The sequence below is a fragment of the Oncorhynchus gorbuscha genome, linkage group LG26, assembly GCF_021184085.1.
Source record: "Oncorhynchus gorbuscha isolate QuinsamMale2020 ecotype Even-year linkage group LG26, OgorEven_v1.0, whole genome shotgun sequence".
In the NCBI taxonomy this organism is placed as follows: domain Eukaryota; kingdom Metazoa; phylum Chordata; class Actinopteri; order Salmoniformes; family Salmonidae; genus Oncorhynchus; species Oncorhynchus gorbuscha.
Window position 1 is genome coordinate 8,685,434 of NC_060198.1, and position 16,611 is coordinate 8,702,044.

The 16,611-nt window shown below is 41.0% G+C and overlaps 1 protein-coding gene across 5 annotated transcripts in view; it reads right to left on the minus strand.

The window, feature by feature from the left end:
* Positions 1–1,962: 1,962 nt before the first annotated feature.
* Positions 1,963–16,611, minus strand: part of LOC124016221 (VPS10 domain-containing receptor SorCS1-like) — a 168,814-nt gene continuing 154,165 nt past the window's right edge. The window contains exons 20-27 of one of the 5 annotated variants that reach the window (XR_006835318.1): positions 16,384–16,517; positions 15,685–15,808; positions 15,301–15,413; positions 10,724–10,858; positions 7,455–7,554; positions 6,675–6,780; positions 2,700–2,865; positions 1,963–2,318 (exon numbers count right to left, since the gene is read on the minus strand). Coding sequence is in view for 2 of the 5 variants with exons in the window: in XM_046331772.1 (XP_046187728.1) it covers positions 2,254–2,318; positions 2,700–2,869; positions 6,675–6,780; positions 7,455–7,554; positions 10,724–10,858; positions 15,301–15,413; positions 15,685–15,808; positions 16,384–16,517 (947 nt within the window). In the remaining 3 variants the exon portion in view is untranslated. The other 4 variants (XM_046331772.1, XR_006835319.1, XM_046331773.1 and 1 more) reach the window with 4 other exon arrangements.

Below are 16,611 nucleotides of genomic sequence, written 5' to 3' on the forward strand. Positions count from 1 at the left end.
AACTTTTAAAGTTTCTTCAAGTGCAGTTGCAAAACCCATCAAGCGTTCTTATGAAACTGGCTCTCATGAGGACCACCACAGAAAAGGAAGACCCAAAGTTACTTCTGCTGCAGATGATAAGTTTGTTAGAGTTACCAGCCTCAGAAATTGCAGCCCAAATAAATGCTTCACAGAGTTCAAGAAGCAGACACATCTCAACATCAACTGTTCAGAGGAGACTGTGTGAATCAGGCCTTCATGGTCCAATTGCTGCAAATATACCACTACTAAAGAACACCAATAAGAAGAAGAGACTTGCTTGGTCCAAGAGACATGAGCAATGGACATTAGAGAAAGAAAAGTAGCCATAAAGTGCTCAGCATTTGTGGAAACTCCTTCAAGACTTTTTGAAAAGCATTCCATGTGACGCTGGTTGAGAGAATGCCAAGGGAGTGCAAAACTGTCATCAAGGCAAAGGGTGGCTACTTTGACGAATCTCAAATGTAAAATATATTTTGATTTGTTTAACAATTTTTTGGTTACTAAATGATTCCATATGTGTTATTTCATCATTTTGATGTCTTCACTATTATTATACAATGTAGAACATAGTAAAAATAAAGAAAAACCCTTGAATGAGTAGGTGTGTCCAAATATTTGACTGGTACTGTACATTCTAGGTTGTGTGTTGGTGGGTGTTCGTGTGTGTGTATACAATATGTATGCTACATAGTTCAAGTCACTTGGAATATTTTAGCATCACAATCCAGCTACAGTAGAATAACGGTTATATGAAGATTCCAGAAATATCATAATTTTCCCTCCATCATTGTCTTTATGGAACGACAAGGACAATAAGAAGGGCTTTCCGAAATGCCATAACCGTCAATCAAACAATCACGTCTGTCAGATTCCACAATGTAAAACACTTCGGGGTTCGACTGCGTCTAACCCTGCTTCTCAAAACAAGTTAACCATCCATGTACCCTACCATCCTCTACTGTCTGCGCTCTACTTCCTTTGGTTCTTGAAAAGGGGTATAATACGCTACGGAGATGGAGTATACGGGGCCGAGACTAGGGGCCATTAGCCTAAATGTGTCACCAACCTTAACCAGCATTGAGCTTGACTGGCTGCATTAACTCAATTCCCGACTAGACGTTCAGTTCTGTTCTGTTCTCCCTATTTCAATGCCCTGGTGTGTCTTGTCCAGGCAGAGGCAGTCTACTCTTTTTTTCTCGCTCTTGAACACTCCACTTGATATTCCGTCTTAAAGCAGCTGTATTTTGAACTTTTTCAACCTCCAAATTGGGACGTCATTTAACTTCAGAAGAAAAGGTACATTCGAGAGGATATTGACTGATTTTGATGCCCCCCCCCCCCCAAATAACTGTCTTCTGCCCATTTCTCTTCTATGAAATCAGGTGTAACTAATGCATGGTGTCAGAGGGAGCTGAAAACATAATGCATCTACGTTGGTTTCTCTTGAAGTCCCTATCATGGTAGCAGGCTAGCGCCACGGTTCTCAGGCCAAGCTATTACATTGGGGGAAAAAACCAAGTGTCATATACAACTAGTGTTTCTCGTTAAATATAGCTCGTAGTGTAGAGATTAACAGCAAAGATCAATAACATCACCAAATCAAGAGACAACCAAACCCTGTATCTGTCTTTGAATTATTACATTGTAAGCAAAAACAAAACATTTCAGTACAAAAGTGTATTGTGCCATAATCAGCTTTCCATGAGACAGTGAACGGAAACAAAATTGTTGTGTTACTAATCGATATAGTTTTTCAGTTTGTAATTTGTTATTAAAATACACAAATATCACACAGACATTCATGATTTACAAAATAAATGTGATTTTAAATTCAATGACATACTGAATTAATAGTGTACCACCTCTGGTAGCGACACACAGTAGCGAAAAAGGATGTCAGACACTTACAGTAAGCTAACCAAAAGAGTGTTGTTTTTTTTGAGTCTTTTTTTCTTTAGATCATGCTGGCTTTCCATTTGTAGTTATGTACTTGACTTTGTATAAATACATTTAATCAAAAATGAGTTTTTTATTGGATGGACATATATTATGAATAAAAAAAAAACCTGTATACAGTTTCTTCTGGTTTTCACAGAGCACAGTAAGTGTCAGCAAAGTCAGTAAAGTCCAACATGCACCGGTATAAAGCTCAAAACCATTGTGTCCGCTCAAATGATTCAAAAAGTCCATGACACAGAATGGTGTTGCTGTTTTCGGGGTTGTCCAGAGTTTTTAAATGTTGATGTACGTGGGGAGTTCCGTTGAGAACTTGACATGTGCGTGAGATTTGATGCATCCTTTAAAGGATAAACATGACGGGAGACAGAGACATGAGGAAAGATGTCAGAAGAGATTCCAGTCCGTATGAGTTAAGTCACATTTCTCCACCATGAAGGCTCTAGCTGAAACCTTGAGTGAGAATGGGGCTATCAATTTATTAATCAAAACCTCAGTGAAAGTCTCTTTTACGTGAATGACAACAGATTATCTTCATGGCAACCGATATAGAGTATGTGAAAGAGATGGAACAAAATGTAATAATATGACAAGGAATTGCAGCAAAAGTTAAATTACATTTGTAGTACTGGACTTAGTAACTCATAAAAAAAAAAACATAAATTAAAAGAAAGAAAAAGAAAGATGCAAAGTTTTTTTTTTGAAGTGTCGTAGTCACTCACCGATGGGCCTTGTGTTCAACTCTGTGTCCATAAGCTCCGGAGAAGTCACCAGCTCCATCGGAGTGTTCGGGGACACCAGGGTGCTTTCCGTCGGACTTACTGGACTCGGGATCATTTCTTGTTCTTTTTCGTTCTGCATCTGCGCATAGACGTTGAGGCCTGGGATCTTCCTTGAGGAAAGATTTACAATGAGACGGGGGATAAAGACATTTGCCAGACTAATAAAATGGGAGGGATTGCCTGCATTGGGGACCAAATAATTCTGATGCTCCCCTTAACAACGCAATAATGTGTAGACGCACCCAGTAGATGTACCGAGTTGACTTAAATGCTTTGTTTCGGAAGCCTTCAGGCTTTATGTATAATTTTGTATATATTTGTATGTAAAATGGGATTATACTGCATGTCTTTGGAAGGCAGAGGGTTTGGGCAGAGGAGATGTACAGTTGAAGTCCTGTGTAGCTCAGTTGGTAGAGCATGGCGCTTGTAACGCCAGGGTAGTGGGTTCGATCCCCGGGACCACCCATACGTAGAATGTATGCACACATGACTGTAAGTCGCTTTGGATAAAAGCGTCTGCTAAATGGCATATATTATTATTATTATATATATATAAGTCGGAAGTTTACATACACTTAGGTTGGAGTCATTAAAACTCATTTTTCAACCACTCCACACATTTCTTGTTAACAAACTAGAGTTTCGGCAAGTCTGTTAGGACATCTACTTTGTGCATGATACAAGTAATTTTTCCAACAATTGTTTACAGACAGATTATTTCACTTATAATTCACCGTATCACAATTCCAGTGGGTCAGAAGTTTACATAAACTAAGTTGACTGTGCTTTTAAACAGCTTGGAAAAAAACAGAAAAAGATGTCATGGCTTTAGAAGCTTCTGATAGGCAAATTGACATCATTTGAGTCAATTGGAGGTGTACCTGTGGATGTATTTCAAGGCTTACCTTCAAACTCAGTGCCTCTTTGCTTGACATCATGGGAAAATCAAAAGAAATCAGCCAAGACCTCGTAAAAAAATAGTGTAGACCTCCACAAGTCTGGTTCATCCTTGGGAGCAATTTCTAAACGCCTGAAGGTACCACGTTCATCTGTACAAACATTAGTACGCAAGTATAAACACCATGGGACCACGCAGCCGTCATACCACTCAGGAACGAGATGCATTCTGAATCCTAGATATTAACGTACTTGCGAAAAGTGTGAATCAATCCCAGAACAACAGCAAAGGACCTTGTGAAGATGCTGGAGGAAACAAGTACAGAAGTATCTATATCCACATTTAAAACAAGTCCTATGTCAACATAACCTGAAAGGCACCCAGAAAGGAAGAAGCCACCGCTCCAAAACCACCATAAACAAGCCAGACTATGGTTTGCAAATGCACATGGGGACAAAGAGCGTACTTTTTGGAGAAATGTCCTCTGGTCTGATGAAACAAAAATAGAACTGTTTGGCCATAATGACCATCAATATCTTTGAAAGAAAAAGGGGGAGGCTTGCAATCCGAAGAACACCATCCCAACCGTGAAGCACGGGGGTGGCAGCATCATGTTTTGGGGGTGCTTTGCTGCAGGAAGGACTGGTGCCCTTCACAAAATAGATGGCGTCATTAGGAATTTAAATTATGTGTATATATTGAAGCAACATCTCAAGACATCAGTCAGGAAGATAAAGCTTGGACAATGACCCCAAGCATACTTCCAAAGTTGTGGCCAAATGGCTTAAGGACAACAAAGTCAAGGTATTGGAGTGGCCATCACAAAGCCCTGACTTCAATCTTATCGAACATTTGTGGGCAGAACTGAAAAAACATGTGCGAGCAAGGAGGCCTAAAAACCTGACACAGTTACACCAGCACTGTCAGGAGGAATGGGCCAAAATTCACCCAACTTATTGTGGGAAGCTTGTGGAAGGCTACCCAAAACATTTGACCCAAGTTAAACCATTTCAAGGCAATGTTACCAAATACTAATTGAGTGTACGTAAACCTCTGACCCACTGGGAATGTGATGAAAGAAATACAAGCTGAAATAAATAATTATCTCTACTATTATTCTGACAGTTCACATTCTTAAAATAAAGTGGTGATCCTAACTGACCTAAAACAGGGAATTGTTACTTGGATTATATGTCAGGAATTGTGAAAAACTGAGTTTAAACTTCATATGAGAAGCAAGCCCAAAATAAACTGCATAGCTAGGATATGCATATAATTGGTAGATTTGGATGGAAAACACTCTAAAGTTTCTAAAACTGTTACAATAATGTCTGAGTATAACATAACTTATATGGCAGGTGAAAACCTGAGCCATCCAGGAAGTGGGATTCTTTTGATGTGGGTATTTTCAATTGAATACCAATAGAGTATCTAATGGGTTAGGACCCAGATTGCAGTTACTATGGCTTCCACGAGATGTCAACAGTCTTTAGACATTGTTTCAGGCTTGTTTTCTAAAAAAAATAAGAAGAATGCGACCTGTCTGTCAGTAGACTGTAGAATCATTCAGTGCGTGACCGAGTGCGCACCCTTCTTTGTTTTTCCTTTCTAGTGAATACACTAATGTCCGGTTGAAATATTATCGATTATTTAGACAATTGATAACCTGAGGATTAGTTCTAAACATTGTTTCACATGTTTCAACGAACTTTACCGGTACTATTAGGATGTATTCTTCTGCATATTCTGACCGCCTTTGAGCCAGAGGATTACTGAACAAAACGAGCAAACCAAACTGAGTTTTTGTGTTTAAAAAGAGGGACTTTATCGAACAAAATGAACATTTATTGTGTAGCTGGGACTCTTGTGACTGAAACCATACGAATATCTTCAAAGGTAAGTGATTATTTTTATCGCTATTTCTGACTTTTGTAATTCCTTTACTAGGTTGTAAAATGTTTGTATGCTTTTGTAAGTTGGGCGCTGTCCTCAGATAATCGCATGGTATGCTTTCGCCATAAAGCCTTTTTGAAATCTGACAAAGCGGCTGGATTAACAAGACGTTAATCTTTAAGCCGATGTATAACACTTGTATTTATTATGAATGTTTATTATGACTATTTCTGTATTTTGAATTTGGCGCTCTGCAATTTCACCGGATGTTGTCCAGGTGGGTTGCTAGCGGAACGCCAGCGCCAGAAAGGTTAAATGTATTTGGCCGAGGTGTATGTACATTTCCGACTTCAACTGTAGTCGTTGTTTGTGTGTATCTGTAAGTTGCTGTTCGTAGGTGTTTGTTTGTATTTGATGCAAAAAAAGAAAGGGAACACCTAAAAATACAATATTATAAAAACAGGAAGGCAATTAGACATTCTACTGTATAAACACATTTATGTTCAAAGATCTATATGTTATTGCGTTCTCTTTCTCTCTCTCTTCTGTTTCTCTCTATAGATCTTGTCTCATTGACCCCTACTGCCCTTTTCAAACAGAACTGTACCTTGGTGAACGGAAATAATTTAACATTTCAGAAAGGTCAACTAGCAAAGCTCAAAGGGCTAAATATTGATAATGCCTGAAGGCTGACTGGCATTTCATTTGCGGACAGAGAAAACACCTCGACAAAAGGATTCTAAGAAAGTTGAGATATAAGCCATTTCTCCCTTGAAACTAAAAGTTTTCACAGACGTTTGATAGACAGTATTTTTGTTAAATGCCAAATGTCTAGACACTCAGTAACTCCCATTTGGTTAGTCATTTTACCCAATGTTCTTTCTGATATATAACCATAATTATACAGTAGCTCATAGCTCACAATTGGTGTCAGAAGTGGGATTAGACCCTAGTCGAACAGTGAGATCATAGCTCACTCCTCAGTGTCCTAGCTAACTCAAAATGTTTCGTCAACACTCAGGAACTTTCCCACTTGGTTAGTAACATTCTCCCAACGTCCTAGCAACTTACAACCAGATATGGGGTATCGAGATCATCTCTACAGTATCTCATGAGCAATGTACCTTTTGAATTTGTAGACGACAAATATCGCCAAACCCAGAACCACAACCGACAGCAGCATCAGCATGGCCGAGCCGCTGTGGTTCTCACTCATGTCCACTAGGGGCGCTGGAGAGGTGGGAGACAAGAGTCACACAGTACAGTATACATTAAATTCCAAACAGTTTCCATAGAGAACAAGTAAATCATGCGTTTAAGAAGTCAACATGAAAAGAGACACCTAATAATTAATAAAATACAAAATATAACAAAAGAATACAAAAAAAATATTAAATTGTATTGTGATTACGTTTTTGATACGGTAAGTATTTATTGACTTCTCTTACTCTTTATCTTATAAGCCCCTAGGACAGTAGCAGCATCCCCAAAAGGAAGAGGCACACATACTTGTAACGATGCTCACTCTCTGAATGTCTCTGTGTAGCTACATGATGGGAGCCAATCAGACAACAGGGTTGGGGGGTGTTAGTTAGTCGCTGGGCAGGAAATAAACCGCCTGGGCCTGTATTCACAAAGAGTCTTAGTGTAGGAGTGCTGATCTAGGATCAGGTCCTTCCTTTCATTATAATCTTATTTGTTATGATATAAAAGGCAATACTGATGCTTGATCTGAAGTCCTATTCTGAGACACTTTTGTGAATACGGGCCCTAGCTCTCTATTTCTATCTAGAACTATCTCTATCCATCTATATAGTCATTAAAAAGACCCAGTTATCCTCAATACACCTAGCAAACACAAACAAAATGTAGGTATTTGTATTCGAAGAGATGCAGACACTTACCTGCTGACAAATGTGCAGCATATACTGTGACCTGGACCCCAGGCCGAAGGGTGAACTGGACCAGGTTTTGGTTGAGGGCGCTAAGTATGATTTCAGTGAGCTAGAGAGGGAGAGACAAACACGACAAAAAACATAAATTTAAAAAGTATGTGTGCATCGATTTATATAATTAGAGTATTAAGATTTCTAAATCAACGTATTGGAATTTTTTATATCAGAGATCTGTGAGAGTACATTTACATTTAGTGTCTTATCCAGAGCGACTTACAGGACCAATTAGGGTCAAGGGCACACGTTGTTGTCCTGGCACCGACAAACGATGAGAAAAGCCTATAGGGAGGTCAGAAACATGGCAGTGTGGTGCCAAGACAACAACCCCTCCCTCAATGTGAGCAAGACAATGGAGCTGATTGTGGACAACAGGAAAAGGCAGGCCAAACAGGCCCCCATTAACATCGACGGGCTGTAGTGGAGCGGGTCGAGAGTTTCAAGTTCCTTGGTGTCCACATCACCAACAAACTATCATGGTTCAAACACACCTAGACAGTCGTGAAGAGGGCACGACAAAAACATTTCCCCCTCAGGAGACTGAAAAGATTTGGCATGGGTCCCCAGATCCTCTAGAAGGTCTACAGCTGCACCATCGAGAGCATGTTGCATCACCTCCTGGTATGACAACTGCTAGACATCTGACTGTAATGCGCTACAGAGGGTAGTGTGTACAGCCCAGTACATCACTGGGGCCAAGCTTCCTGCAATACAGGACCTATATACTAGGCGGTGTCAGTGGAAAGACCAAACAAATTGTCAAAGACTCCAGTCACCCAGTCATAGACTGTTTTCTCTGCTACTGGATGGCTAGTGGTACCGGATTGCCAAGTCTAGGACCAAAAGGCTCCTTATCAGCTTCTTCCCCCAAGCCATAAGACTGCTGAACAATTAGTCAAATGGCCACCCGGACTATTTACATTGACACCCATCCCCTCCAATTTGTTTTTACACTACTGCTACTCGCTGTTTATTATGTATGCATAGTCACTCTACCTACTGTACATGTACAAATGACCTTAGACTAACCTGTCCTCCCGCACATTGATTCGTACCGGTACCCACTGTATCGTTGTTAGCCTCATTATTATTATTTTATTGTGTTACTATTTATTATATTTGACTTTAGTTCACTATTTTCTTAACTCTTTCTTGAACTGCATTCATTGTTGGTTAACTGCTTGTAAGTAAGCATTTCATGGTAAGGTTGTGTTCGGCTCATGTCACTGATTAACAGATGTTTCACCTAGTAGGAGCGGGGTTTCAAACCAGCAACCTTTCGGTTACTGTCCCAACACTCTTGACCCCTAGTCTATAGGTCAACACTAAATCAAATCCAACTGTATCTAAACTGCATAAATCATCTCAATACACTTCACCGTACAGTACAAGAGACAGAATAGAAGACATCTAGCAGTAGCATTAAATAGTATAACCAGTAGAACAACTCGAGTCATTTTATTGGTTAGATTCAGAATGAATTTCTTCTCATGCATACCATAGTGAGGTAGATCTTTCCACCACATACTTACTGATACCCACCCTGACTCACTGATACTACACACCCCCACAGCTCACTGCACCCTCCCTCCACCCAGAAACCCATTTAAAGTGAAATATCTATGGATGAATCTGTGCCGGTTCTCACCACTTTAATACATAATGTAGGGCCTATTTGATGGAAAACCAGGCTTTTACTCCGGGTTTTTTAGAGCGACAAGTAACCTTCTGCACAGAGAACGTGCAGTTTGGACATATATCAGACGTATCACCCTGATCTGGAGGCTAAAGCTGGAATACAGTGTTCCACTTCATGATGCTTCCAATTTAGTCCGGACATAGTCCCCTGAACTACACCGTCCATTTGATGTCAATCACACAAATGATGATTTGTGCCGTTATCAATCTAAACTGTAACACATTATGTCAGATATGTCATTTAACAAAGTTGTATCCTTTTAACTTTGCATTCAGGCCAAAGACTAAAAACAGAGAATCTGTACGCAGGTCATGCATAGAACGACCCTGGCCAAACAAATTTCTGTTTCCCCACGGAATCCGTCTTATTTCTTTGCTCGGCTTCATTAAATTTGATCTGCCTCATTTACCAAATGAATTGTGATATGAGTAGTTTCTCCCAGTCCTTCACATTCCTTCCCGCTTTTAGATTCCTTACCAAGTTTAAAATTAGACTAGAAGCTATGAATAATTACTTTTTCTCACTGTGTATCGGGCTCACTAAATCTATTATACAATCTAATAAGCACAACCGCACATTACACTTTCAAGATGCAAACCTTGAATAAAGATGCATTGCTGGGGCCTGAGTGAGAAGGGCCTAGCCATAGCCAGGCTATTAGGCAGATTTGGGGGGGGGTTACAATTAATTTCTTCCTGGTTCTATTCTACTGTGTGTGTGTGTGTGTGTGTGTGTGTGTGTGTGTGTGTGTGTGTGTGTGTGTGTGTGTGTGTGTGTGTGTGTGTGTGTGTGTGTGTGTGTGTGTGTGTGTGTGTGTGTGTGTGTGTGTGTGTGTGTGTGTGTGTGTGTGTGTGTGTGTGTGTGTGTGTGTGTGTGTGTAAGCCCATGTGGACAATATTGACATCTACTGGAGAAAATATGTACTCAGCCTTGAACATATAAGTATGTTGCAATTCTGTTTTCAGACCATGTAGCGGTAGAGACCAAAGCAGCTATGTATTAGTGAGGAATGTTAGGAAAATGAATATTTCTAAGCCTACTCATGTTTTAGTTCATTGGAGACCTCTAAATGATGCCAAATGGAATAACAAGGAAATCAACAGATGGCGAACATGTTGGTGCAAAAAAACAAGTGCTTAGCCGTCAAACCCAAACATCCAACAAGCAGAGTAATATCCCCCGGAAATATAGCTCCAAATGTCATTCAGTGATAATTCAGAGTAAGTATATGTCAAATTAACTCATAAAAAGTATGCTCCTACTCCCACTCAAACATCTGGCATGAATCAACATCGGAACTTAATGAATTGAATTTTATGGTTTACTTTTATGGAAATGTAGTTGTCAGATAACCATTTTGGAAATATTTAACTGACAGGTAACACTGACAGATAAATTCTTTTTAACCTGTTACAGACATGAAGAAGCCGCTATATCATATCTTTTGAATAAGGCTAAGGCCTCTAATATGTTATGTTTGTGTTTCAACTCACACAACATGCCTGTTATTATTCAATCATACCTGGTCTAAATGAGCTGAGTTCTTATCCGGCATTCCCTCCGTTAACTCTTTGTCTGGCAGGAGGAAAAACTCTGCTGCCGTGGGCAACCCTGGTAGGACGGTGACAAGGAGCCGTTCCGGTGTCACCCCTGTGGCCTAGAGAAGGATGAGGAGGGAGAGAAGGAAGGGAGAGATGAGAATGGTAGGATGAAGAGTTGGGAGAGGAAGAGGAAAAGAAGAAGAGAGGGAGATGAGGGAGATGAAGAGGGAGATGAGGAAGATGAATAGGTGGGAGAGGGAGAGGATGAAGAGGAGGAAGATGAAGAAGAACAGAAAGAGGAGGAGTAAGAAGAAGAATTCCCCATCAACCATTTGGACCAGACTGGATCGCTTTTCATGTCACTAAGCACATCATCAAAGAGGAAAGCAGTGGCATCGAAAAATAGGAATTGTCTGGATGGTCGTAATTAGTGTGACTGTGATACATTGCTGCGATACTCACTGTGATACATTATTACTAACATCAATGAGACTTAGATCTGAAATGATCATACTACTCAGGTCCTGAGCCGTTCGTATCAAATATGATACGATTTCCGTTCTAAAAAATACTGAATAGTATGAGCAATTCAATACATTTTTGGGATACGACAATGTCTACCATACAGATCATATATCATGTGTGGAGTTGAAATACACTATATATACAAAAGTATGTGGACACCACTTCAAATTAGTGGATTAGGCTTTTTCAGCACAGTTGTTTCTGACAGGTGTATAAAATTGAGCATACCACAATGCAATCTCCATAAACAAACATTGGCAACAGAATGGCCTTTCTGAAGAGCTCAGTGACTTTTAACGTGGCACCGTCATAGGATCCCACCTTTCATTCGTCAAATTTCTGCCCTGCTAGAGTTGCCCCGGTCAACTGTAAGTGCTGTTATTGTGAAGTGGAAACATCTAGGAGCAACAACGGCTCAGCAGTGAAGTGGTAGGCCACACAAGCTCACAGAATGGGACCAACGAGTGCTGAAGTGCGTAGCCCACTACCGAGTTCAAAACTGCCTCTGGAAGCAACGTCAACGACTCTGGGTTTGGCGGATGCCAGGAGAACGCTATGTGCCCCAGTGCATAGTGCCAACTGTAAAGTTTGGTGAAGGAGGAATAATTGTCTGGGGCTGTTTTCATGGTTCGGGCTAGGCCCCTTAGTTCCAGAGAAGGGAAATCTTAATGCTAGAGCATACAGTGACATTCTAGACGATTCGTGCTTCCAACTTTATGGGAACAGTTTGGGGAAGGCCCTTTACTTTTTCATCATGACAACGCCTTGTACACAAAGTGAGGTCCATATAGAAATGGCTTGACAAGATCAGTGTGGAAGAACTTGACTGGCCTGCACAGAGCCCTGACCTCAACCTCATCGAACACCTTTGGGATTAATTGGAATGCCGACTGCGAGCCAGGCCTAATTGCCTAACATCAGTGCCCGACCTGTGAGAAAAAATACGTATTTACCTGCTTTGTTTGAAAATTAATAGTTAACAATGATATGCTGAACAAATCGTAAGAAACTTTCATAACTAGTAGTGCAGTGCTTCTAAAAAGGGATGGTTTTCCTCTAGCCCCCTGCAGCTGGTCTGTGAGTATAATCAATACCTCAGGACATAGTGTGTCCTGAGATAGAGATTGCCTGGATGAGGTAGAACAAACCCCTATTTGTCCTAATCATCTTTTCTTCTGAGAAACTACGCTAGGGAGAGGTAAACAACACCCGGTGCACATAACCACAAGATGCACCCAAGGTGGCTTATGATGCCCAAATCTGTATGGGAGAGGTGTAACCAGCCATGACTAAGTATTTTTAGGTTTGATCTATACAGTTGAAGTCGGAAGATTACATACACCTCAGCCAAATACATTTAAACTCAGTTCTTCACAATTCCTGAAATATAATCCTAGTAAAGATTCTCTGTCTTAGGTCAATTAGGAACATCACTTTACTTTAAGAATGTGAAATGTCAGAATAATAGTAGAGAGAATGATTTGTTTCAGCTTTCATTTCTTTAATCACATTCCCAGTGGGTCAGAAGTTTACATACAATCAACTAGTATTTGGTAGCATTGCCTTGAAATTGTTCAACTTGGGTCAAACGTTTCGGGTAGCCTTCCACAAGCTTCCCACAATAAGTTGGGTGAATTTTGGCCCATTCCTCCTGACAGAGCTGGTGAACTGAGTCAGGTTTGTAGGCCTCCTTGCTCGCACATACTTTTTCAGTTCTGTCAACAAATTGTCACTGGGATTGAGGTCAGGGCTTTGTGATAGCCACTCCAATACCTTGACTTTGATGTCCTTAAGCCATTTTGCCACAACTTTGGAAGTGTGCTTGGGGGTCATTGTCCATTTGGAAGACCCATTTGTGACCAAGCATTAACTTCCTGACTGATGTCTCACAGAAATGGTTTGATGTCTTTGATGACTGATGTCTGGAGATGTTGCTTCAATTATATCCACAATTTTCCTCGTCATGATGCCATCTATTTTGCAAACCCTAGTCTGGCATTTTTATGGCGGTTTTGGAGCAGTGGCTACAATTTTTTTATGAGGTCTTGGCTGATTTCTTTCGATTTTCTCAAGATGTCGAGCAAAGAGGCACTGAGTTTGAAGGTAGGCCTTGAAATACATCCACAGGTACACCTCCAATTGACTCAAATAATGTCATATAGCCTATCAGAAGCTTCTAAAGCCATGACATAATTTTCTGAAATTTTCCAAGCTGTTTAAAGGCACAGTCAACTTAATGTATGTAAAATTCTGACCCACTGGATTTGTGATACAGTGAATTATAAGTGAAATAATCTGTCTACAATAATTGTAAACAATAATTGGAAAACAATAATTGGAAAAATTACTTGTGTCATGCACAAAGTAAATGCCCTAACCGACTTGCCAAAACTATAGTTTGTTAACAAAAAATGTGTGGAGTGGTTGAAAAACAAGTTTTAAGGACTCCAACCTAAGTGTATGTAAACTTCCGACTTCAACTGTAGGACCTCTGTTTTTTTAAGAGTGTGGGGTCGACCGGGGTTGACCAGCGTCATTATTGCAATAATGAATCAATATTAAACAAAGATGATTGTTTGAAGAAATGACAAAGTCTCTCTCACTTGGTTAGAATTTCCACCACAGACTTCACTAATGCTCTTATGGCTGAATGGAAGCAAGTCCCTGCAGCAATGTTCCAACATCTAGTGGAAAGCCTTCCCATGAGAGTGGAGGTTGTTATAACAACAAAGGGGGGACCAACTCCATATTAATGTCAAGGATTTTGAAATGTGACGTTTGACGAGAAGTGCATGTAGTGCATGTCCCTCACACTGACTGGTGATAGCAGTCGGAGCTACAGTTCAGCTGGGCCTAAATTCACCAAACCATGACAATCAGACATTCAGTGAGATTTATTTGTGCATGTATGGCCTCAACAAATACGACCCTGAACTCACAGGCGACCAGCAATTCCATAGTTCAATGTGACAGGGAAGGCACTGCAACAGCAATTTAGAATGTACTTTAAGTCATTTTCCCTTGCCAGTTAACATCTCAGTTACGACCTCAGGTCACAGGGAATGTATTGTAAAGTGGGCAACAGACTAAATACACTGAACCAAAATATAAACGCCAAAGTGTTGATCACATGTTTCATGAGTTTAAGTATAAAATCCCAGACATTTTCCATATGCACAAAAAGCTTATTTCTCTCAAATGTTGTGCACAAATTTGTTAACATCCCTGTTTTGTGTGGCATATCAAGAAGCTAATTAAACAGCTTGATCTTTCCACAGGTGTACCTTGTGCTGGGGACAATAAAAGATCACTTTAAAAGTGTAGATCTGACACACAACACAATGCCACAGACGTCTCAAGATTTGAGGGAGAGTGCAATTAGCATGCTGACTACAGGAAAGTCCACCAGAGCTGTTGCCAGAGTGTAATTTTCATATCTCTACCAGAAGCTGCCTCCAACATCGGAGAATTTGGCAGTACGTCCAACTGGCCTCACAATCGTAGACCACAGCAGCCCAGGACCTCCACATTTGGCTTCTTTACCTGCGGGATCATATGAGGTGGGGGCGGGGGGGTGTTGAGAAGTATTCCTGTCTGTAATAAAGCCCTTTTGTGGGGAAAAAAATATTTGTGATTGGCTGGACCTGGCTCCAAAGTGGGTGGGCCTATGCCCTCCCAGCCCCACCCATGGCTGTGCCGCTACCCAGTCATGTGAAATCCATAGATTAATGAATTTATTTGAATTGACTGATTTCCTTACATGAACTGTAACTAATTAAAAATTGTTGAAATTGTTGCATGTTGAGTTTATATTTCTGCTCAGTATATAGTGTGTGTGTGTGTGTGTGTGTGTGTGTGTGTGTGTGTGTGTGTGTGTGTGTGTGTGTGTGTGTGTGTGTGTGTGTGTGTGTGTGTGTGTGTGTGTGTGTGTGTGTGTGTGTGTGTGTGTGTGTGTGTGTGTGTGTGTGTGTGTGTGTGTGTGTGTGTGTGTGTGTACACATGTAATATACAGTTAGATACAAGGACCACTCACTTTGACCATGGAGTTCTTGATGACTCTGCTGACGTCCAGTCTCCATTCGGCCACATCGGGGTTGTGGTCATCCAGGTTAGATGAGAAGGCTAGTAGATGTGACCTGAAATATTCTGCACAGAGAAACAACTATATGATGATCAGCTGATGACGATGCTTTTTATTTCTGCCCTATTGTCTGAAATAATGAATGTGTCAAATGAATGAGTAGTAAACAATTACTTTTAACTACTTCTAAACAGCTACTTTAAATCATACTTACTAGCCAACCTCCAGTGCATTAAAATCTACAAAGTTAACTAGAAACAAACCTCCAGCAGTATACATGGCTGTCTGGCTGTTTACAACAACAAAAACACACAAAAAAAACTGCTCACTGCTCACCGTGGACAGCGATGGCTTTCCGGTCCTGCAGGATGGCGTTCCCAGCGGACACCTGTACGGTGACAGTGTTGACGCCTTCCCGGGAGAACGTGCACGCCACGCTCCCTTCCAGGGTGATTATCGGCTACAAAGAGAAAGAGAGGAGACAGGGAGAGAGAGGGGGGGGGGGGGAGAGGGAACGAGCGGGAGAGAGAGCGACCGAGAGAGGGGAAGAGCGAGAGAGCACGGGGGTTCCCAAGAGAGGCCCTTATCAACCTTGTTAACATCTCACACAGGCACTATTTACACTACAGAGGTGTCAGCCGGGAGGCAGGCAGGCAGCCACACACATAAACACAACCCACATCGCCCCCCAAGGAACCATGATCGCAGCTGTGCTGCATAGAACTGTCCGGGGAGAGTTCCATGAGACACCAGCAGTTCTCTCTGTCGAAACTTGGATCTCCATTTGTTTTTGAAATGGCTCAGACATGCTAATTTTGGATCATTTCCTCATGTACTAGAATAGCTAGCAGCTGCATTAGTAGCTAAACTCATTGCCCAACCAAAGAAAACAAATTCAGAATTAAGTCAGACAAATACTGCTCTAATTTGTAAACCTGGCACAAATCTTTCTTCACGTCACTTTATCTTACAGTGTGAAGGATGAGCACACAATAAAACTACAAGTCCCAGCAGTATTGAAGTATCTCATCTTACCTCAGTGTTATTTCCGAACCACCAGATGTAGGTGACTGTTCCCACTTGGCTCGGCAACAGCACAGCGGTGAGGTTGACTTCCTTACTCTTCACCGCCACAAAGGGAGCGGAGAGATGGATATACTCCAGCTGACCTACTCAAAGTAACAAAAATACACGACAGTGAACCCACTGAGACTGACTCCACAACGTTTTGGGGCCTCTTATGAAATGGATAAAGTTGCTTTC